Source organism: Dermacentor albipictus, chromosome 3 (genome assembly GCF_038994185.2).
Source record: "Dermacentor albipictus isolate Rhodes 1998 colony chromosome 3, USDA_Dalb.pri_finalv2, whole genome shotgun sequence".
NCBI lineage: Eukaryota > Metazoa > Arthropoda > Arachnida > Ixodida > Ixodidae > Dermacentor > Dermacentor albipictus.
Window position 1 is genome coordinate 486359 of NC_091823.1, and position 24709 is coordinate 511067.

Below are 24709 nucleotides of genomic sequence, written 5' to 3' on the forward strand. Positions count from 1 at the left end.
TGAATGTGTTGTGAAAATTTTTCTTGACGAGTGTAATCTAATCATAAGAGGGTTTTATTTGCCTCCAAATTGCGACACCACCTTCTTTGAAAATCTTAATGAGTTCTTGTGCGCCTATAAGAATAAGCACTGCAGTATGCTACTTGCGGGTGATTTTAATGTTCCTTCTGTAAACTGGAATAATGATTTCCCTGAACCCCTCTCAAGTGCTTCTGAACCTTTCGTAGATATAGTAGTGCTTCACAACCTTTCACAGCTTGTCAAAGAACCTACCCGTATTCAAAACAATACACTATCAATTCTGGACCTTTTCCTTGCAAATACTGCCGTAGTCCTCTGCAACCCACAAATTCAGGTTTTCAAAGGTATATTGGATCACAAAATGGTATACCTTAGGTTGGAAGTGAAATTTGCTCCACAGATTGAAAAACAAGAAAGAATTGTCCCAGATTTCTCCCGTGCCAGTGATGTTGATGTATTGGACACCCCTAGATGGCGCTTTTTCAGAATTTCATGCCAGGTGTGAATCAACCGAATATTCTATTGATGATATATGGGGCTACTTCAAGTTCCTGGTTTTGAAGTGTATCCGTGATTTTGTACCTGTGAAGCGAAAAGTGCTCCGGAAGAGCAATCCTTTGGTAACAAAAGAAATAGAATGAATAGAGCGGAAACTGAAAAAGGCAACAAAACAACTCAAGCAGCGCCCAACTTTTCCCACAAGCGATCGCCTTCTTGGCTTGCATACATTATTAGCTGATAAAATGAAAAAGCACAAAAATACTATAAAAAAATAACACTAAAAATTTTCTCGTCTCATCCCCAGGAAAGTTCTGGCAGCACTTATCGCCAAAAAAGAAAGCTGCACGCAAACTCTGTATGGGTGATACCTTTTTAACTGACAGTGCCGAAACCGCAGATGTGCTCAACCGATATTTCTGCTCAGTGTTTACGCGTGACGACGGTATCAGCCCACAGTTCCCTGGCTATGAACACATTCTGCCGATTGGTGATGCCACAATTACTGAGGAAGGTGTTTTAGCACTTATGCTTAACCTCGATGCTAAGAAATCGCCCAGATGGAATCCCGAATGCGTTTCTTTCCAGGTACACTGAATGGTGTTCAAAGTATTTAACTTTAATATTCGAGAAATCACTGTCATGTGCGGAAATTCCAACTGACTGGAAGTACGCGAAAATCATCCCCATACCAAAAACAGCAAATCCGTCTCTCTTCACATCATACAGGCCAATAGAGAGTTTTAGAATTGGGGGCCCAAGTGCGCATGCACAGAACCCAAGCCAGTCTTGGGTTCTTGCATTCTCGTTAACCCAAGACCCAAAAATCGAAAATTAGCGTGGGCCCCCAAGCCGTGTCGGGCCGCCCTTGCGGGTGACGAGATATTGCGAGATAGCCAGGAGGCTTTGCTTGGCTTAGAATTGCACACTTAATTCGTAATACTAACCGGTACTAACGCAGTGATTACGTTTCTTACATTTTATTGTTCGCTCTTTTAGCTCAAAAATGCATTTTGTTCGTTTTCACTTGTAAGAAAAGAGGTTCTTTTTTTTTTTGCTTCCAAGCATTTTTCTATTTTCTACACTGCGGCGTCCCGAGCACTCAACCCAATGCTGTCTGCGTTCGATCCAATCCTCAAATTCTGCTGCTCCTCTAAACCCAAGAGCAACCGACGCAACGCGGCTTGGGGGCCCAGAGCCTTGTGCCCCCAATTCTAAAGCTCTCTAATATCTTTACTATGCACATGCGCAAAAACTTTCGAACACATAATTTTAGAGCCCATTTCTGCCTTTTTTAACGACAATGCAATAATTGACGCAAGACAACATGGTTTTCTGCAAGGTTTTTCTCCCATAGCTCGTAGAAACAGTTCACGACTTAGCGACAGCTTTAGATAGACAGAGCCAAATTGACTTAATATTTCTCTATTTTGAAAAAGCATTTGACCGCGTCTCTCACCCCAAACACTTCTTAAACTTAAACCTATTTTAAAGAACGACGCCTTAGTTAACTGGATTAAAGCATTACGGAAACAAAGTGTTCAGGTCAACGATACAGCTTCGACACCCACAAATGTACACTCAGGCATTCCACAGGGATCAGTGGTAGGGCAGCTCCTCTTTCTTATCTTTATCAACGACATCATCAGTGACATACACATCAAGACAAAACATTTTGCAGATGACTGCATTTTGTACAACGAAATACGCAATTCAAATGATCAGGAAGCTTTAAACACCTCACTGTCTAGAATACAAACGTGGTGCTCGAAATGACAGATGACTATTAACCTCACAAAGACTGTTGCAATGACCATTACTCGCAAAAAGAATCCCTTAACCCCTACTTGTAGCATTAACAGTCAGTCTTTATCAGTCGTGTCTATGTGATACCTGGGAGCAGTAGTAACATCAGATCTTGGGTGGAATGAACATGTAACATACATTTATAATAAAGCAATGAAGAAACTAGGCTCTTTAAGGCGATCAATACGAAACGCTTCACGTGAAATAAAACATTTGGCATATAAAACATTCACCCGGCCCATTCTAGAATACGCTGCGATTGTTTGGGATCCACACCCACAAGCTAACATCACTAAAATAGAGGAAGTCCAAAGATAATCAGCCACGTTTTATTTTCAATTCGTACAGCTGGCACACATCCCCATCATCTCTTCTAGAAGCTGCAGAACTGGAAAATTTTGCAATAGGGCATTACTGGGACAGAATGAAATTTTTCTTCTTACTCTATAACAGTCAATTAGGAATAGATAAGACATTATGCATTCTACCGGCTAGCCACCACTGCACACGCTCTTATCACAACAAAAAGGTTAGAGATTTCCTGCAGGACCAACACATTAAAAATTTTTTTTTCCCGCACACGATTTCCGAATGGGACACATTACCTGCCACAAATGTCAACTGTCCAACAGTTTCATCCTTTCTTTCTGCACTTTGTGAATAAACCATAGCATTCATCCCTTGTTTTTACCAGTCAAATCCCGATTGCGAAAAGGTTTCTCTTGTGTTGTTTGTTATGCAGATTCTTTTCAGTGTCTGTTACCTTGTTTGATGTTATTTCATACTTGTTTCTTTGTTCCACATGCCTACTCCTGCCTAAGGCCTGATAACAAGGCTGGCAGTACTTGTAAAATAAATAAAAATAAAAATGTATAAAGATCACTTGTTCTGTTGATATTGTGACTTATAAACAGCTGATGAGTATGTAGTTCGCGAGAGTGTATTCTAAGAACCTTTTTTTTTTTTGCAATACCTTGAGTCTTTTTAGGTTTTGAGCAGACGTTTTTGCCCATACTAGCGCACAGTAAGACAAGCGAGAGTAGAAGTGGGCGTAATATATAGCCTTTTTTAGCCATAATGATACTAGATTTGATAACCTGTACAGGCAGCCTACAGTTTTGCCTAATTCAGAAGCAAGCTTTATCACGTGATTATTCCACGACACGTTTTCCTCAAACCAAACACCTAGAAATTTTTGCATGCGAATGCACTCTAAAGTGGTGCCTTGAAAGGAAAATTTCAGGTTAATACATGGTTTGTACATAGGCTTAAAAGTAACGTATTTTGCTTTACTTCTGTTTAATGCAAGTTTGTTTTCATGGAGCCACTCTTCCAGATGCCTTAAATAATTGGTTACAGTAACTTGAAGAATATTCATTGATTCAGCACTAAAAAGGCATTCGTGTCATTTGCATACATATTAGTTTTCTGTGTAAGGGATATAAAAGTTCTTGACTGACTGACTGACTGTAAGGGATATTATGTAGATCACTAATATAAAGTATAAGATCAATACTAAGACTAATATAAAGGGTCCTAAGATCAAACCTTGTGGAATGCCTTGCGTAAATTCAGCTTCTGCTGACATTAACCTTCCGAGTTTAACATACTGCTTTTGTGGGAATGCGCGACTGTGGCGTGCCCCTTGATAGGTTGTTTTCCCCGCATGTCTCTGCGCAGCTTAGTGCCGGCGGCGATCGGTCGGATTGCAGCGCATTACGAGAGATGGCGCGAGTGTGGCGCTGCTAGCGCTACCTAATGGCGGCGTTTGTCGGGCGTGACAGGGAGCAGGCTCTTTGGCTTGGGGTTGGCAAGCGCAGCAGACGTTCACTGCATGCGCCGATCCATGCTTCTGCGAGACCGTCTTGGATGGCCTAGGAACAGGACACCAGAATGAACGAACACGATTGTTCGAACGCGCCACCATTCGCGTGACTGTATGCGCCAATGACCAGGAGTGTCCAGCATGGGGCGAAAATATTCACTCGCTATACAGTCGTGGTGAGTCGGGCTTCCTCAATTTTACATGCACCCATCAGCATGTTTTGCAAATAGCGATACGGCTAGCAAACATTAGTGTATAAAAGGCACAATAAATGCCCTTGCACTACTGTGTTGTTGTTCCTTTGTCCCAAAAGCACGGGTGAGAATCCCACACTTTCCGGCAGGAAAGTAATTTTTAATAAGTTCAAGAGCAGCGCTGCATATTCCATAGTCGAATAATTTTTGTGCTAGAATATCATGTTTTATGCTATCAAAAGCCTTTCTCAGATCAAGATGCAATCTAACTGTATATAGTCTTTTTTTATATTGTTTAGGATCTCTTCTTCAATGTTTATTAGGGCTAATTAAGTGGACTTGCTTTTCTGGAATCCGTAATGAGCATTGTTCATTTGATACTTAGTAAGAAAGTTCCTTAGTTTGCAATTTATGGCAGATTCAAACACTTTTGATAGTACAGTCAAGACAGATATTGGCCAACAGTTCGAAATGTGATTTAGAGCACCGCCTTTATACACAGGGCATACATGCGCAAGCTTGAGATCAGAAGGGAAAAGACCAGAAACGAAAACACGATTAATGATATGAGCCAGGGGCTGAGAGGTGAGATCCGAAACATACTTCACAGGTGCGACGCTTAATTCATCAGCACCTGTTGCGGCGTTCTTACGTAGTCTATTTATCGAGCTTAAAACCTCAGAAGGTGTCACTGAGGCTAAAGTCATTATGTTAGGCTGCCTTGCTCTACGGGAAATTCTTTCCTGTGTACTCTGTTCTGAAGGCAGCAAATAGTCACTGGAGTGGGTAAAATACTCGTTCAAAGCCGTGATAGCTGCATCATCGCTCATGCCTTGGGAAAAGGCTTTGATGTTAATATGCATTTTGCTTTCCGTGATTTGTCCTAGATTATTCACTGCACTCCACAGTTTACAAGGATCATCATAAATCTTGACAGATAGGCATCCATAATAAATCTTCTTAGCTTTCCGTATGTTGGTATTTAATAAATTGCAATACATTTTCAATTATTTTAGAGCCGCCACGTCACGTGTTTGAAGAAACTTATGATACATGTTGTTTTTCTTTTTTGTTATTTGAAGACTAGTGCTGATCCATGGCTTTTAAATTTTTTTCTTTAATGTGTGCAGTACCATAGAAAAATTGCCGTAATAACATGTTGTGAGATAGCAAAAGAAAATGCTATATGCGCGATCAGAATACTGTTTTGCACAAAACAAAATAAACAAAAGACCAGATCATAAGCACTATTTCTGAGCAAAATGTTTGCTCAGAAGTGTGAGCTGGTGTGAGCTGGTGTGAGCTGGTGTGAGCTGGTTTATGACGCGATACGTTATTGTACGTCAATACGTCATACACACTGTGATACGTTGGTGAAATTAGGTTTATTAGGTATAATAGAAAAAACTGCAAAAACTGGTAAGTGGTCACTAAGGTCAAATGAAGATAGGCCTGAAGCAATCTTATTTGTTGGTATGTTTGTGATGCAAACATTCAGCAGTGTGGCGCTATGATCAGTGATTTGGCTGGACAGCTTAACCCTTTTGCTGTCGGACCTTTCTGGCCGTGACGCACACCCAGTGTCGGCTTGGTTTCAGGGAACGAGCATAACAGGGAATGAACATAGCAACTTATTTTTCATTATGATTGGTATACAAATAACATAGTCAATGCAATATGCACATTTCAGTATTCTGGTGCTGTTGTTAGTAAACATTATCATCATCATCAGCCGGACTATGACATCCGTTCAACATCCGAATCTGACGATGCGGAACTCATCGCTTCCTCGCATGAGACCCTGTCCGAGTCCAAATCCGAGCTCGGCTCGTATTCTGAATCCAAAGAGCCACCGCTCCAATGAGCAGACGAAGGTCCCGCACGCCTCAGCTATCCGAAAGTAACCGCGCGCAGGAAGGATGTGCTTTCAGTCGCCAGCACAACGGAGAAAAATGGGACGTTGTGTGATCAAGAAGACAGAGGGAGATGGAAAAAGGCTAAAACAAAGTTTGAAGGGCTTTACGTATACTGCTGCAAGTCCGAAGTGAGGGTGCGGCGAGAGAGCGAAAACAGCAATCGAGTCACTCTTTTCGGAGAGGCAACGGCGGCGCGTGCGCCTATACTTGACGCGCCGTAGCAGACACACCAACAGAAGAAAAATAAAAACCTTCAAACCAGCGGAGATGGCAGAACAACCCTTGAACCCATAACCACACGCGTGCGACGCATGATCCAGCGAACGCGGAGCCACCGCGCCACTCAGCAAAGAGAAAGGGGGGAGTGGCAGTCGCACCGTACTCGTCAATACATGTATTAACACAGGTCAGGGTGAAAATACGAACTTGTAGAAAGAGTCAACAGATGGCGTGGCCCGTTTAGGAGCGCCAGCTTTGTACTCAGGAGCGAAATTTTTAACGCACGATAGAGAACGTACCGGTTCGTCATCGCGCTTCCCCCCCCACAGTGTCAATGACGTACCGGTACGTGGGTGACAGCGAAAGGGTTAATAATGTTCGAGCAATACTAGGTGGACAGAATAGTTTCAAACTACACAATGGCCACGTCATCGCTTATCATGTCGATAGTTATGGCAACGGTGAACCACCACAGTGAACAACCTTGACATCATGTAGACCAGTTGAAACCATGGTCAAGCCTTAAATGAACACATCATAACACAATGTTGTCATCAATAACCACAGACAACCAAAAGACCACAGACCCACACTTATTCAGCAACCCAAGCTTTGTAGGTTAACAAGGGCACGACGTCCACCGGTCCAGCCTAATTATGGAAGAAAGGAGTGCTACATAGCATTCAGGATCTTACTTTCTTGCCTGTTGTGCATGACATTAGCAGTGATGTCATGGCATAAAGATATAAAAAGAACATGTGCTAAATAAGCATATTTTTTCTTCTGTTGTTTACTTTGTGTATGGCTCATGACATATCAGGTGTGACAACAATGGCATGACAACATGATGACAATTCTGACAGATGCAGTTCGACCAGCACATTATTCTACACCTAGCCAGGGTGTCTACCAAGTTGACGTTTCCCAATTCCCTGAACGACACAGAACTTTATTTTATGTCAAGAGGCGGGTTGACACCACGTAGCCCGATGGTGTCACTCTCTAGTAGGCAGGTTAAAAAATAAAAAAAACTACTTAATCCAACTTGACTTGTAAGGGGTAGTGTTTATTTTATTCAAAAAGAAAACAGAAGGGAGGAGTTAGTGAAATGCACAGTGAAAAAAGATATAATGGAAAAAATGCGTAAAACTCATAGTGAGACATTCTCAAATACGAATAAAGACGAGATGCATAGAGAAGCTAATATTTTCCAAGATGAGCTATTTGTATCAATTTTATCCCTAGGTGCCGGAGATTCCATATGAAGGCAATGCGGGAGAATGCCTCTGAATTTTATAGTGACCCATTGTAAATACATAGTGACTAATATTCATTAATTGTACAGTGAGTCGTGCTATGTTTCGTCAATAAATATATTGAATCGCCCACTCAAATTACTTGCAAAGATTAATTATTGGGCCCAAGCATTACATCAAGGGAAGAAATAATCTTTTGCGGTTACTATCGAAATCCCCCACTTCACTTTCACGAAGGCATTACCTTCTTTCAAGGGACGTCAAAGAGGGCAATGCCTTCGTGGAAGCTGTCGTTTGAAGCGATAGATCTCACTGAAAAGTGGAATGGGTGTACCTTAAGAAAGCCGAATGCGCAATGTACTCAAAGCCTAATGTTCACTGTCTATTCCTTGTGACCACTACACAGTAATGGCAAAAAATAGGTTGCGTTCGCAAATGTTATGCTGTGACTGAAGGGGATATTACGAGATTCGCAGTTCGTTTCTCCGGTGTTCTTGGTGAGCTAAACAAGGCATCTTTATTTCTAGGGGAAATTAGGGGCATGGTATGGATAAGGTGTAGGCAATGCTACTAATGGGTGGGTTAAATGCGCATTTTCAACTAGAATAGGTATGCAAGTGGCCCACAGCCTTATTAGTCTGTTTTAAGAGCGCTGTAAGACTTAGACTGCTGCGCGTGCATAATTATAATTACAACTGAGATAAAATTGTGCGAACATAAGGGGAACAATACGGCAAGTTTATGTGCGATGGTACATGCATGTTGATCAAATGCAGCATCAAAAAATTGTGAACAAGTGTTCGAAATTATCACGCGACTACTACTGTCCCAATAGAGTTTAAGATACTTTATACTTTGAAGGAACAGGCAGCATTTCAAGTGGAATGTGTCGCATAGTTTTAATATTTCCGGGTTATCGAGAAGCGTTACGAGTAATCATTGAACCCTCTTTTTTTTTCTTTGTCATGCGTGATATATTAGTTTCTGTTGGTGTCCTCATTGAACTAATGAAGGCAGCTTCGTTAGGTTTGGTGACAGTAAGGACAAATTAATGGGTGATGCGGAGGTGAAGTTCAAAGTAGATGGCTTTCGTAATAAATTATGTATGCGAGCACTCCAGCGTGCTTGAGCGTGTCTAACGAGAGCGGAAGAATTGAGCCCGGTGCTCTGGCAGCACTATAAAAGCCGCCAAGACCAAATTTAGCAAAAATTGGTGGTGCCCAATGGAAACTTCTTGTGCGAAATGGTCGGATCAAATACAGCCTTCGTAAACATTTTCTTATTCAAGCAATAGAGCGTGTGATATAGCCGCGATCAACTCTGCTTCCCGGTGTCTCGACATAGCTGTAGCTTACAACAGGTTCATATTTTGTGGAAAGTGGAGGGGGGCCATTGTAACTGCAATGTGTGACAAAAGTTGTACGCTCCTGGGCCGGTTAAAAGCGTAAATAATAATGAGCCGTCGTTTTTATTTCCTTATTTCCATGCGTCATAACACCTTCCATCCTTGTTTCAGCGATGTCCTCCATGAACTAAGCAATACATTTTTGTTTATATTTGGAGAAAATAAAGGGCGCGTTATCACCAATATGTAGGCAAACTTCAAAGATAAAGAACTAATTATGACATTTTTAGTATATTACGCACGTAAGCTATTCGGAGCTTTATGAATGTGTTTTGCGAACAAAATTTCTCCCATTACCCTAGAATAACTGTGAACTCTGCAGACATCAAATCTGGTGGAAATTGAGTGTGTGGGAAGGGGGGGGGGGGCATTATAAAGCACTAAAGCATTGCGTACCCCCCTCAGCAGTTGTAGTGGTGGCTTTTAGCAGCTTTGCTGGACGTCCACTGTCGCAGGGCCGGGATGGCGAGTCCATTTTTTTTGTGTGTGTGTGAATACTGCAAGCAACTTATGTTATTTGTACGTCATCGCCTATAACCTCGCCAGTACTATTGCATAAACTAGCGATACATTTATGTTGTAGACTTAAGCAGCAAGTACAATTCTTTGTTGAATTATTTAAATTCTTTGTAGCAAATGTGCCTTTTTATGTACGCGATACTGCTCCTACTGGGTGAGATCCGAGACCACTATGGGTGCACTCATTGCCTTTTGCCCCTGTATCATCGAGATGTTATATATATAGTTGCAAGAGATAAATGTAAATTCAGCTCATTTTTCTGGCCCCGTGGTTCACCATGTGTAAGTGATAAATAGGTCCCTGTCGGTTAAATATACTTATAATAGAAGCATTTCCAGGCTATTTCTGCAGTTTGCCTCCCACACACACACGCACTCTAGAAATAGTTGGTACGCCACTGCATGTCTTTTACTGCCGCAGCACATCAGAAAAAGCTCTGAAGACCTGCCAGTATACTTATTTCACCAAATCGATGCTCATCCTGTGACAGGAGGCAGCGGATGCACGCGTGTTCAATGAAGGAATACATATTGTATCCCGTGACAATTGCCCCTTCCCACGCTTGTTGAGCTTCATCGCAATGATTTGCGCAGGCTTCACCGCACAATACTTCTGTAGTGAGGCGAAGCTGACTTTTGGCAACCGGCATTATGCAACGCGTCGTGCTTTCCGAGCTTCGAAGCCAATCGCGAGGACCACAAAGGCGGAGTCGGTGCCATTGCTGACAGCGGCGAATTCTTTCAATCAAAAACACGGCACAAAACGGCAAGAAGCTTAATAGCGAACGCAGAAGCAGCTAGGCCTAGCGTCTGCGGTGGTGGCTACGGCTGCCAGCGGATCTGCGTGCAAGAGCGCCGGTTCGAGGAGCGACGAGGTAATCAAAACGGCGGTGTTGGTGGTGGTTTTATTAATGCCGTTTCGGACCTGCCATGACGGCAAAAAGTCCGGAAAATCGTATGGCGAAGGGTTCTTGCATCAGAAATTTCAGACGCTATTATACATAGGCGCTATGGGGTACGTGGTGGTGCCGCGAAGCCGTCCGAATTATCGGGCATTCGGAAAGTCGGCCGTTGACTAAACACTAGTAACTACTCCTACTCGAGCCAGCTTTACCACGACTTTCTTTCCCTTTCAATAAAATTACAGCTAATTTTCCCTGATAGAAGTGCAAATTCCCCGAGTTTTCCCTGACTTTTTCCAGACTATTGAAAATCCCTGAGAATTCCCGGTTTTCCCTGTTTTCCCGGTTGGTAGACACCCTGCTAGCTCACCCTTCAAAGTAGATGCTGTGGGCACAATGACAATGGTGGGACGACGGTGGGATCATTACAACAGAATGATAACGATAGAATGACATGACAACGAAGAAATGATCATAAGTAGAAGTAAAACTATAGGAATAGATACAAGACAGAAAGTCTTGTGTATGAGCTATTAGGCAAGACAGCAGCCAGTCAGCAGCAGCAGCAGCAGTGAGAAGGTTAAAGGAAGAGGCAAGGAAAGCTTCACTTTAAAATAATCAGAATGTGCCCGCAGAAGTGAAAAGCATGCCTGAGATCAAGATATGGGTCTCTAGCCACTGCCACATTGGGGTGGAAGTCACGAGGCCTTCACGACTGCGAGCACTAACCAGTCACAAGATGATAAGAATTGCAGCTTCCACACCGTTTTGTTCAAAATAGAAACAAGGTTTGCTTATTAATGCAGTACATAAATGCGTGTTGATTTGGTGGGCATTTTTTTATTGTTCTATTGATACCCTTGATAATATTGACACATGTACTTGTCTTCATTGGGCGACACGTTTCACCGCCTAACAAATGTTATCGCACAGTGCAGGATGCGCTTGCATGTGTGGGAAATTTCTGGAATGTTATCGATGGTTCTACCCACTGTCTGTGACCAAACCTTGTGTAATCTGATTGCATGTGTGTGCGACGCGAATAATGTAGAACTTTGTGGAAGGCGCGCGGGTCCCAGCGATTAGTCTGGAACATTCGACGATTGATGTATAAAAGCCGATGCGCTTGACCCGTTGATCAGATTTTTGACGATCGCAGACTGTGTTCACCGCTGTCGCCGTTCTTTGAGTGTAGCCTGTTTTTGAGGGCACAAGTTCGCCCAATAAAACGCTAGTTTTGTCTTTCTCAGTTTGGCTGCTTTCTTCACAGTCACTACCACGTGACAATATGACATTTATATGATTGGGACATTTTTTTCCAGTCCTTTGAAATCCAAATCAACAAAGTTTTACTATACAACATTGAATTTAGGCTTCTCTGCATGCTACATGTGCAGCGACTCAGATCAGAACAGATGTCACTAAGGAGAGTCCCAGCTGCTGCTTAATGGGCTCTTCTCAGAGGCAGTTGGAAATGAAAAAAGGCAGATTACCTCTGCATTATTTTTGGTGGTGAAGTGTGATGGACGAGCACTGCTGCCAGCAGCTCCAATGGATGCAGCTCTCCGTGCCCGTGCCACCATGTGCACATCAGAGAAGCCGCGGGTGCCCCAAGGTGTGAAGCGAGGTTTCCAGCACGAGCTGGTGTGCAGAAAGCAGGACGCTGAAGGAGGCGCCCCATCTGTGGGTCGTGTCACCAAGTGAGGCAGAGGTGCCACAGCCTCCTCCCAGTTGGCCACCTGGAACCCAATGGATCTTTCAACCAAAGCAAAGGAGAAATACACACAAGCTTGCAAATTTTTTCTGTAGGAGAAACAGTGGCGTCACATCTCGTTAAGTGGATCAAACTGCCCCTTTCTATGAAGAGAATTCTGCCTTTCCTTTCTTTAAAAATATTTATTCTTCAACACAGCACCGCTGCAGACTAACCACTTGTGATTTATTCTGTATGAAACAAGTGATCCCTGCACAAACAAACACCTGCACTTCAGCTGGAGGAGCTGTTTATACTCTGCTTCCTTATCAGTCCAATGTCCATTATTATGAGACCCTAAACAACCACACTACAATGCGTGAGCACTTGTATGATGAAGCACTAGTGCGAGCGAACAACTCGCAGGGGACCATGAGCACTCCCATAAAAAAAAAAAACAGCTTCACGGAAACCTGGTACAGTGACATGAAGATATCTTAATTATCAGCAGAATATGCAGTCACTCATGAACACGTATGCCACAGTCTGAGCCTCTTCTCCTGTTTCACATCAATCCACATGAGCTTGCAAAATACTAAAGAGGGCTAAGCAGAACAGTAAAGCTGAAAACAACCTGCGAAGCAACACAATCAAATTGAAGGTACAAATCAAAGTACAGCGTGTCAAGTTGTCATCGAGTGAACACTGTCTTCCAGACACTAGTCCTATACCATGCAATACTGTAATAGCAAATGTTGCAAGTGCCATACACTTGGAACAAAAGTGCTAGAAAATAAAAATTTTCTTGGATTCCCCTTTTCTGCAATACGCCATGCGCAAAACACAGGCAATGCCACCTGTCACGAAGGCTGTGAAGCGTAGGTGGGCTAGGCAAGCACTGTTCCCATTAGCACCTATGCACGTGTGCACTTGATCGTAATTTAACGCTTCTGTCAGCCTTCAGCGATGTCTTGAAACAACTGTTGCGTAGTTGGGTGCTTTAACACATACAAAAACTCGACAGGCACACACTTAGTTTCCTGTGCTGCTTCGCACGCAAGAGCGACGACGCCAGTGGATCACGGCTATTCGACGGATAAGATAAGCAAGCACACTTTGTTTACAGCTGGTTTGGAGCGATCCATGTGTTTTTATTTCTTGCTTGATGTCACGGCACCTCCAGCGAGCACTTCCACATTTAAACTTAGATTAGATTATTAAATTATAGTGTTTTACGTGCCAAAACCACGATCTGATTATGAGGCACGTAGTGGGAAACTCCGGAAATTTGAACCACCTGGGGTTCCTTAACGTGCACCCAAATATACCGTAAGTATGCAGGTTTTGGCATTTCGCCCCATCGAAATGCGGCCACGGTGGCCGGGATTCAATCCTACGAACTCGTGCTTAGCAGCCCAACAGCGTAGGCATAAGCAACCAAGGCAGGTCGTTTAAACTTCATCGCCTCGTATACAGTCCAGAAGATACGATAAACATTAGGTTGTTGTCAGTGATGAGACACACCCCTTTAAATGATGATGCCCCCCTTTGAAAAAAAAAGAAAGAAAAGAGAAAAAAGAACATGCAAAATTTAAGCCAGAGAAGGCGGAACAAAGCTGTGAAGTGCTCATTGTTAAAAAGCAGGCGACGGCACCTTCAAAAACATTTGCAGTTCCGCCAGAAAGGCGAAGTACTGATTGCGATAGCAAATTAGTAGATAGCTGTACGAAGTAAGGATAGTAGTTTTAGGGACCGTATAAATGTAAACATTCGCTTGCTAACAAAATTAACAAATATAGAATATATAAGCGTGACTCAATGAAGACGTAGAAAGAAACACACACAGACAGCGCTGTCTTTTTGTCTGCTCCTTTCTACATCCTTTTTCAGCCGTGCTTACACATTCCATCATGGATTCAAACCAAATATCCCGCCAACGTGTTTTGAATAAATTGACCAGCAATGTGTCATGCGCACACAGGTAAATATGAACATATCTAGCTCGATGAGCGTGGAAACTCGCTGTCAAAATTCTGTAGTGAGGAATCGTGGCAACAGCAAGCGAATTGACCTTCATGCATCTCTCGTTTCAACGCAAATGAAACGTGAAAAGCATGGCACATACGAAGCTATTGGGAGTACGTGCACTCTGCTAACATCGCAGATCGCTTCAAAGATGAGTCCCGCACAGGCGCACACTTTGGCCACATTCGCAGATCACTTTTAAGACACACGTGTGCCGGCAACGCGTCCCTATGGCATTTGCCAAAGGCGTCTACTACAGCATTGCCGATTCGCATGGCCAAAGTCGTAGTAAATGCCACAGTTGTCTCCACTCTGTACAGAGCGGTGGGTGAGGAGGACATTGCGGTACCCTAGCAGCCACCAGAGAAGAACGCCCCTTCTCTTTTGCCTGACTCCCCTGCCTTGTGCGCGGCAGGAGAGGGCATGCATCTGGGCTGCGTTCCTCGCTGACGCACGCAAGACTGAACAACATTCGCCGGCTCACTCTCACATGGTGTCACTCATACGAAAGCTCACAGCAACGTCGATGACAAAAACGCACCTGGAGTGTCCATATAATTGCTATCGCAATAAAACGTCACGCAATCACCCATGCATTGCATGCAATCGGCTGTTGCTCTACCTATCGATGGCACTGAAATGCGGCCTGCAGCGTATAATGTTCGTTGTACGCAAGCCTCAGCTACCTGCACATTGGCTGTAAAACCTGGCGTCTGTAAGCATTAAAGGCTTTTGACAGAGCATTCAACCATGTTTTGAATGCCTCTTAACATCACTTTGCAGTAATGGGAAATGCCTGAGTTTCGAAGCCCTGATGTCTGCAACTAGTGCAGATTAACTTTAGCCCAGCTGTGTCATGCGTCGTGGTCAATTCAGAAACCTTCATGTTTCTTTTTTTTGTTCTTGCTAGTGGTGGTAGTGAGTGCTTGGTCTCTTTTTTTTCTATTACATGAAATAGGTCAATATATGTTCATGTTACTTCACTGTATTTGTCTCTTCTTTGAAAATGATTTCAATGCAGCATGTGGTTTACAAAAATTATTTATTGCCATGCTCTGTATTTGCTTTCAAAGTGTTAATATTGTGTAAGCATACTCTTTTAACTAATTAAAAAGAGCTGCATTGGCTATTCAGACTCGGGGCACTACAACAGCTGATACAGTGGAACCCCGATGATACAACTTTCATGGGACCGCGAAAAAGCGTCGTAAAATGTGGACGTCATAAAATCCGAACATAAATTATGCCTATAAAAATACTACTTATATAGTGCGACAGATTTACGACAAACTTCAATGTAAACTACTAACACACTCTGCAGGGCTTGCAAACCCAAATTACCAAAAAGGTAAATGCAATAAGAATTAACGCTGCAGTACAGGTACAAATCATGCTTTATTCAAATGAACCTTCAGGCACTCTACTGCCCACTGCCGCGATTCGTGCCAGCCGGCGCGAACTTTTAAAAAAATCAGTAAGTTTCTTTTGGACCTTGTTTGATCCGTGAACCAAGAGCTTTCACTCGAGTTGGGCAACGTCCAAAAGGAGGTCCTCTGCGGCGTCGCGTGAACAAATGAAGTTCCTGATACCGTCTATGTGCCGTAGCACCTGGGCGAACCTGCTAGACACAGGCACGGCATCTGTGGCGTTGTCGTTGTCTTCGTCCAATGTCGCAGCGGTGTCGGCACTAGGCAAAGCCTTCTCGATGGCGTCATCCAGCGACACCTCGCCGCAGATCGCAACATTTTTGTCGGCCTCCACGTACTCAGTGAAGATGGTGGTGAGGTTTAAACACTTGAAATCGTTGGCCGCAAACCCTGCATCGGCTTCGAGCGGCACCGAGGTCATTGTGTCGCCAGCAGAGGAGGCAGTCTCTTGCTTAAAGTCACAGTGCTTGAACGTGATAGCGAGTGTGCTTCGCAACACTGCGTTCCATGAACGGGCAATAATGCATGGCGTCGAGCACAGTGATTTTTTTTTTCCGACTCTTTGTGCCCCATAGCCGCCATCCGATGCTGCACTAACCGCTTCCGGTACCCTTGCTTGACGCACTTAATGATGCCGGCATCCAGCAGCTGCAGCCGGCTTGTGCAGTTGGGTGGAAAAAAAACAACCTTTATGTTCCTCAGGCTGGACGTATTGGGTGGGTGACATGGTGCGTTGTCCATGAAAAGCAATATTTTCCTTGCCTTAGCACCCATTCTGTTACCAAGCTGCTGCACAAAAATTGCTGAAGAGCAAGGACATCATCCCCGCCCTGTTATTGAAGTTGCAGCTGCACGGCAGCGTCTTCAAGTTCTTAAAGCACCATGGCTTTGCAAACCACCTAACAACGAGCACAGGCAGCTTCTCAGAACCATTCTCGTTAGCACAGAAAGTGCCGTCACGCGCTCTTTACTACGCTTGCCACCATGGCAGCTGTCACCCTTAAACGCAAGGGTTTGCTCAGGCTGCATATGGTAAATAATACCGCCCTTTTTCAAACTTCTCATGCTGTTTTTCTTTTGCTGCTTTCCGCTTGAGCCCGAGCTTGTTGGCATTCTGCAATATCACTGCTTTGTTTGCCAGGATCATCTTAAGCGAAGATTCGGGTATCTTAAGGTACCAGGCAATGCTGGCTTTCACGGCTCCATGCTGCTATTCCACTTCCTCGATAATGTTCAGCTTACTGCCGAGCGACAGAACTGTCCGTTTTCGGGACCTCATGCGTCGCCTTGCTCCACACAACTCAATACCTCCACTGAACACAGGTCGCTAGGATTATGACGAAGAACATGTGCAATAAACCCAGGCCTCTCCGCGGTACCTTGTCAGGGATCTGCTGCTGGGAAACTGGAAGGAGAGAAACGCTTCCCCAATGCGACGAGAGGCGACACTGCAGAGAAGAGAGGGAGAAAGTGATTGGGGAGAAAAGGCACTATTGCAGCACAGCAAGCGTCGCGCTTGGCTGCTGGTGAGGAAGAGAGAAATGAACGATGAGACGAGGCAGGGAAGAAAGCTGTGCTGGAGCGCACCGGTCGAGCGGTGCCAAGCACTCCAGATGCGGAGAGACGGAGTGAGCAAAGAGACCCGCGGCACTTTTCTTTCATCCGCTGTTCCATACCGCACTTCGCAAGGGTCGTCATATAATGCGGGTCAGGCATAAAATTCTGTCAGATAACTGGGGTTTTTGATGCAATGCTTCTATGGGGACTTCGGCGGAACTGCGCTAATCCGTCGTAAAACCCGGGTCGTCGCAAAACCGGGGTTCCATTGTACAACATGCAGTTTAATTCTGCATTTTGGTGCGAGTGTGATGCTAATAAAAATCGTGGTGACACTAAAGAATAACATAAGATATACAAGTAATAAGATCCTGACTAAGCGGGGAGGCAAATTTTCAGCTTTGGCGTTTTCCAATATCTCCCTCGTGTGCTCTGATGAAATCATCAAAATGCTCTGCTTGATTAATGATGGAACATGTGAAATTCATGCTGTGCAGACAGTGGTAAGACGCAAGCATAAAAACAACCAACCTTTAATTATTTCCGCAGTCCTATATGTGCTATTTTTCTCAAGCTCATCATGCTGGTTTGCAAATTTTACTGTCACTGGCTTCTCATGTGGCTGCACCTGCACGAACCATTCGCAGATGCGACACCGCTTCCTCAACCTACTATAAAGAAACACGGTATGCAAACGAAGAAAGTGTGTGCATAAAGAATGTTGGTTAATGGGCCAATAAATGAAGCCATTAGCGACCGTGGTGTTATGAAAGCAGCATACTGGCGACGAGCTCCATTTCGTAGGCAAGCTTGTTGATGCACATTTAAGGCAAACACTTGGCACTGCAGGGTTCTCACCCATGCTCTTGGAACAAAGGAACGACAACACAGTAGTGCAAGGACATTTATTGTGCCTTTTATGCACTAATACTTGCTAGCCGAATTGCTATCCAGAAAACATGCCAATGGGCACGTGACAAATCGCGGAAGTCTGACTCACCGCAACCAAATAGCGAGCGAATATGTTCGCCCCATGCTGAACAACGCTTAGTCGTTAGTGCATATGGTCACGCTAACAATGGCGCGTTCAAACAATCGTGTTCATTCATTCTGGTGTAGGCCTCGTGAGATGATCTCGCAAAAGCATGGATCGGCGCATGCATGGAATGTCCGAGCCGCTTGCCAACCCCGAGTCAAAGAGGAAAAGCCTTCTCCCTTTTGCGCCCAAGTAACCGCGCTGTTAGGTGGCGCTAGCAGAGCAACACCGGTGCCATTTCTCGTACTACCCTGCAAGCATACCCACCGCTGTCGTAAAGCCATCTCAGGGTATCTACCAAGTTGACATTCCTAAATCCCCTGAGTTTTCCATGTTTTCCCTGAGCACCTTTGCAAAATTCCCTGGATGAACCAGAATTTGTTTTATGTCAAGACAGGCTGACACCATTATGCCCGATGCCGTCACTCTCTAGTAAGCATGTTGATACAAAAAAATGACTTAATCAAGTTTGAATAGTAATGAGTAACATCTATTTTATTAAAAAATAAAACAGAAGGAAGGTGTTAGTAAAATGCACAGCGATAAAAATGGTAAAACCCATCCCAAATGGAGTCGAACATTTTTAAATACAAATGGAAAGGAGATGCATACAGAAGTAAATATTTTCGAATACGAGTTATTTCTATCAACTGATAGCAAATGCATCGGTATGAGGCCTGAACTTTGTCACAACTAAGATTCTCTCTCAGCAGCTGGGAACTCAACCTCAACTGTCCTGACGTACTCTCAGCCCGTGCACAACATCTCAGTGCTGGGTTTCACTGCTTTAAAGAGTTTATGTTGGTCTGGATGTGGGACACCTGCATCTCGGCGTCAGCCAATGCTTTGCTAAAGCTCTTTTTAGCTAAAGCTCTTTCAAAGAGGTGGCGACACGCTTTATTTCTCACTAATTACTCAGTGCGTCGGTCCTTTCTGTTCTCATCCTCCTTCCGCCACGCGTTCGCCCCATGGACCATTTGAAGAATCCTCTTGGTCAGTTGTACAGTCAACGTCCGATTTTTCGGACTCCCTAGGGGCCGCAAAACTATCAGAATAATAAGGCAGTCCAAAAAAAATGAATGCATGTCTTTACCTGCCCTTAAGGGCTCAAATTGCCACAGGCACATCCGAGAAAGCTCTTAAGGCCTACCAGTACACTTATTAGGCATATCGGTGCTCGTACTGTCACAGTAGACGGGGGTGCATGCGTGTATAATTAAGGAATACATACTGTGTCCCGTGACAATAGCCGCTTCCCACGCTTGTTATGCTTCATTGCGTACCACTGCTGTATAAAGGCGAAGCTAACTTTCGGAAAACTGTCATTACACAACGCGCTGTGCTTCGCAAGCTTCGAAGCCAATCACAAGGATTAGAAAGGCGAAGTCGGTGCTATTGCTGACAGCGGCAAATTCTTTCAATGAAAAACAAGGCATTGCATGGCAAGAAGCTTAAGAGCGAACGTAGAAGCAGCTAGGTCTAACGTTGCCGTGATGGTGGCTACGGCTGCCAGCGGATCTGCGTGCGAGTGCCGGTTTGAGGCGGCGAGATAATAAAAATGGCGGCGCTAGTGGCTTTGAATAATGCCATAGAGTTTCTCACTATAACACCTAGAGGGTAATCCTGCGTCACCGTCTATGGGAGTTTCTTAAGGGAGCACCATGCTGTCATGGGAATGACGGTATATGTGTCTGTGAGGCTCGTGTTGGCTGGTGTTGTAAAAGGCTTCGTCTAAAACATGGATTTGGCTAAACAAATAATGCGTTCTCAAAGTAAAATCTTAATAAAATGTTTCCATTCATGCATACTACATCTTTACTCACCTACAATGCATGACCAAGCGAAGAAAAGCAAGAACAGACGACAAACTGTTTCAGAGCGAGCACGAACCTTGTCGTCTGTCATCCAACTTTAGCGGCCCGCTGATACTTTTTACGTAACATATAACGTACACGCAATAACAAGTTTTCATAGTTAAACAAAACATGTTTTTGCGTAATAATAAAACCAAAACAGCTTTTCACGTGCTGTTTCAGTAGAAAATGAATCACTGTGACAGCGGAACGGTGCTTGCCAAGCGCGTCTTCACGGTGTCCAGTCTCCTCGAGAACGATGCCTATCCGAAGTCACAATATACCGGCATTCCCATGCATACCACAGTACAGTAGTGCCACATTTCCCTCTAGGTAATGTAGTAAGCAACTCTATGATTAATGCCATTTCAGACCTGAAGTCAGGGCAATATACATTGACTCTTTGGAGTCGTGGTGGTGCCGCGAAGCCATGCGAATTATCGGACATGTCCGAAAAATCGGGCGTCTGGAAAATCTGTCGTTAACTACTCTGGCAATATCTCGTGCCAATGACATGACATCAGTAAAGATTCGTTGCGATTCCTCTGTTCCAGGGCCAGCATTAACACAACTTTCGTGCCCTTTCAATAAAATTACAGCTAATTTTACCTGATAGAAGCACAAATTCCCTGAGTTTTCCCTGAGTATTTCCAGACTATTCAAATTCCCCGAAAATTCCCAGTTTTCCCGGTCGATGGACATCCTGGCCATGCGGCGAAGCCGGATTACAGGAAACGGAAGCTATGCGGGAAAACAACACATCAGGGGATGCATGAGTCGCACATCCCCACAATACGTTAGGAGACAATGTCGTCCTAGACAGCCGTGAAGTCAGACACATGTTCACTATTATACAGCGTGATTTCCTTGCACACACTGACACTGCAGAAGAAACTATCTAAGGCATGCAGCAGCGGCAAATAGCACGCACACACTTGTCATGCCTGCAGTGGAAGCGAGCGTTTCCCGCACGGGGCCCACCGGCAGCTCCAACGGCCGCCACTACACGGCTTTCAGTGGTACCCCTATAGGCACTACGCATGGCATATAAAGCTATTCATGTCAAAATTTATCACTTGAAGTATTATTTTAATTCTGGGGTTCTAAGTGCCAAAACCACGATCTGATTATGAGGCATGCTGTAGTGGGGGACTCCGGAAATTTTGACCATCTAGGGTTCTTTAACGTGCACCTAAATCTAAGTGTATGAATGTTTCTTGCCCATCGAAATGTGGCTGCTGTGGCTGGGATTCGATCCCGCGACCTCATGGTCAGCAGCACAACACCATAGCCACTAAGCAACCATTGTGGGTTCATCTGAAGTATTAATAGTTGCTGTGTACATGTGCCCAATCACATTAGTGATGCACTGGATGTAGGCTACAGGAACCCTATGAAGTTGGCATCACATTTTGCATCAGCACAAGACTTGCTATCTTCCTGTGAAACCTAACACATAAGCGGACCCTCACAAATCAGCATCACTGAGAGCACGACTGATCTGGAATTCTTGCTACTTTCACAAAGCTCTCATAGGATCACAAAAACCTGGTTGCCCGTGATACACATACTGACCTAATGATATGAATGCCTAGAGAAGACACGCAGTTGAGGAGTGTGTACCATGGCTCAGAGATGTGTGAATGCGGTTTATTGTGACAGAGCCAAAACAATTTAGTGTAAGATTACATCACAAAATGGTGTCTATTTTGCAAGTGCAGTGTATCAGCTTCGATATCCCACCGAGTTATCAGACCAACTGGGGTGCGATCAGAGATTGCTGCTCGGAATACGCTTTCAGTTTCGCATCACACGAATGGCCTAGGCCGCTCCAATGCTGTCAGTCGCTGGGCGCGGCCACATTTTTGGTGAAGTCGAACTGATGACACTCTCCTGTCAATCATTTTGAAAGTGAGCATGCCCTCTGCTAGGAAGAGAACGTGATAAGAGCTGTTTCGTTCGAGTGATCATGCTTTCGCTATGAGACTGGCTTTGCATAGCACGTCTAGTGGATTGGATTGGATCCAAGTGGTGGCTGTAGCTATGAATGGCACATTCGGATCCAATCCATAGTCTAATTCAAGAAAATGGTGCTTGCAATGGAATCTTCATCTGTTGTGTGAGCGTTGCTCGATGAGGAAGCAGAGCGGTTGAAGGAGCGAAATGCATTTGAAGAGATGGCAGAAATGAATTCCCATGTCGCTTCCGTTTCTTGAAACGAACAGTGCGTTGAACAGCTCTCTCTGATGCACCGAGATCCGGTGGCCCAGTCAGACATTGCGGTGCAATGACGTGATGCTGCCTCTTGAAAAGTGTGCCACTGTTCCTGTTTTTTTTTTTTTTTCTGTGCACAACACCACCTAGCGCCCATGCTGAGAAACTAATAGTAATGAATTGCAGTAGCCATAAGTATTATTATTTGAGAAGATGTTTAGGCTAGAGAAACAAAATACATTTTTTTTCCATATATAAATTTTATTCATTCTCAGGTGAGAAACAGTTATTTAGTATATTGTCCCCAAACCGGCGACAAACGAGGCACGTAACTTCTGGGGAGTTCACTGCTTTCTAATTGGCTGCTCTCTCCTCGTGTTCTCACCAATTTTGCGAACCACCCACTTTGTGACGTTCAACGTCTGAACGTGTTCTGTTCCAAACAAAGATCTCCGATCGTACCAAAGAGCACATTTTCTTGTATTTATGTAAACAGGAGCTTACACCTAATAATGGCAGGAAACTATAGCCAACAATTGAAAAATTGGCAGAACCTCACTCAAAGTAGTGTTGGATGGTTAAGCACTCATAAATTGTTAGACTCCTTTAACTTAAACCAAATTATTCAAGGAGACAAGAATGGCTTATACCTCATGGTCACTGTTGGATTTAGTGTTTCCATACAGTAAAAAAGATAGTCATTCAGTCACAGAAGAAAACAGAATATCTAACTATAAAATTACTGGTATAGCCGTAGGCACGATGCATTGTACAAAGTACTTTGTTCCAGTAACAGATAAAGACTAAAAACATGCTCATGACAATTCTCAACTTTCTGAAATTCCAGCTGGACAATTTTGAACAATATTCCACCAACAACACAGTAAAGGATCTGTGGAATGAATTTGAGGCTATTTTAAAGCACTATGTGTTTAGGTTCAAACCATCCGCCATAAAAATTTCTTAACACTGGATACCTTTGATAATCCTTGGCGAAGCAAAACCTGAAAAGGCACAAAGAAAAATGGCCTTAGAGGGAAAGGTCCCATTGAGTTGGGGCTGCATTCTAACAAATGACCAAACACTGACAATCTTTTTAAAAAATTCCCCACAAATGTTTTGGAGGCTCTGGGAATCAGCAAAAATCCATTGTTTCTCTCACCACTAGGCGAGCCGACAAGTTCTCATCCGATTTCCTCTCCACTCTCGTTCTCATGGAACGGGGGTCCCAGATGGAACCACCCATGCCCAAGGGAGGAGACGACTGCGAAAGACCGACCGGAGCAGAAGCAGCTGGAATGAGCATCTTCCAAGAACCACGATCGAGGACACAGAGCAATAATGGAGGCCACAGCACTAAGAACAGGTGAATACCGCTGCTTCTTGCTAGCCAGCTTTCAGCCCATTCATCAAGCATCCCGGAAGCCAGCACATCATGTTGGGAAGGTGCAATAAAGCGTTTGTATTGTTTTATTGTTCTGTTTCCACTGTGTTTGTGTTCTGTTCGCACCCATGCACCTGTATGTCTCCGGGGTCGGTAGCGCTGAAGATGCATGTGTGCAGTGACAGGCTAGACAGTGTCCGTAGCATCTTAGTAAGGGCTAGACTGGGTGGAACCAACTTGCAAGTTATTAATGTGTTTGCATTTATAGGGTATTTTGCCCACTTTCTGGGGGCCAGCTATGCATGTTTGTCTCTAACCGTTCTCCCGCCTACCTGGGTCATTTGGTAGTTTGTGGTAGAATGGGTAGCCCATTGGGCTCCTGTGCTGAGGGAACTGGGTTTGAAACCAACTATCAGACAAACTTGGGTCACTCAGTATGCGCCAATGTGCGCATGTACCACTTGGGTCACTGTAGACGTGGGACATGGTAGGTGCCGCTGTTCAAAGAAACTCTTTGACGCCCACTTCGCTCCACAATGTGGCGCCTATACGATGCCTTCAATGCATGTCGTAATGGTTGGGGTCGGGCATGAAGTAGATGCTAGCTGGCCCATGCCATCGTCCAACTCATCCACGCTGAAGACTTTGTTGAAGGGAGAGACTTGTTCTCATCGAGAACTAGGAATATGGGATTATTTACAGCATCTACATGAAAACGTTACAGTTCATCAGTCTAGCATGACTGAAAGAGAATGCACATTCAGCAGCCACGCCACGGCTGCTTATAAACACTCTGTCCTCCCTATATCTCTAGGTGAGGGAAAACAGCCGTTCAACTGTCGACCAATTTGGGGCGTCCAAAGTCATCGCAGTCAACCTGCTTTTGGGGGGGAGGGTTTACGCACAGATTTCACTGGCCACACCAAGGTGAGAGGGTTTTCGCAGGCACGGGTCTTGCC

General features: G+C 44.3%; 1 protein-coding gene across 4 annotated transcripts in view; it reads right to left on the reverse strand.

Annotated features, from left to right (window-relative positions):
• Positions 1 to 24709, reverse strand: part of tweek (transmembrane protein KIAA1109 homolog tweek) — a 576634-nt gene that overhangs the window by 317715 nt on the left and 234210 nt on the right. For all 4 annotated transcript variants that reach the window (XM_070534911.1, XM_070534912.1, XM_070534910.1 and 1 more), the window contains one exon: positions 12055 to 12300. In XM_070534911.1, coding sequence (XP_070391012.1) covers positions 12055 to 12300 — 246 coding nt within the window. The remainder of the gene's footprint in view (positions 1 to 12054; positions 12301 to 24709) is intronic.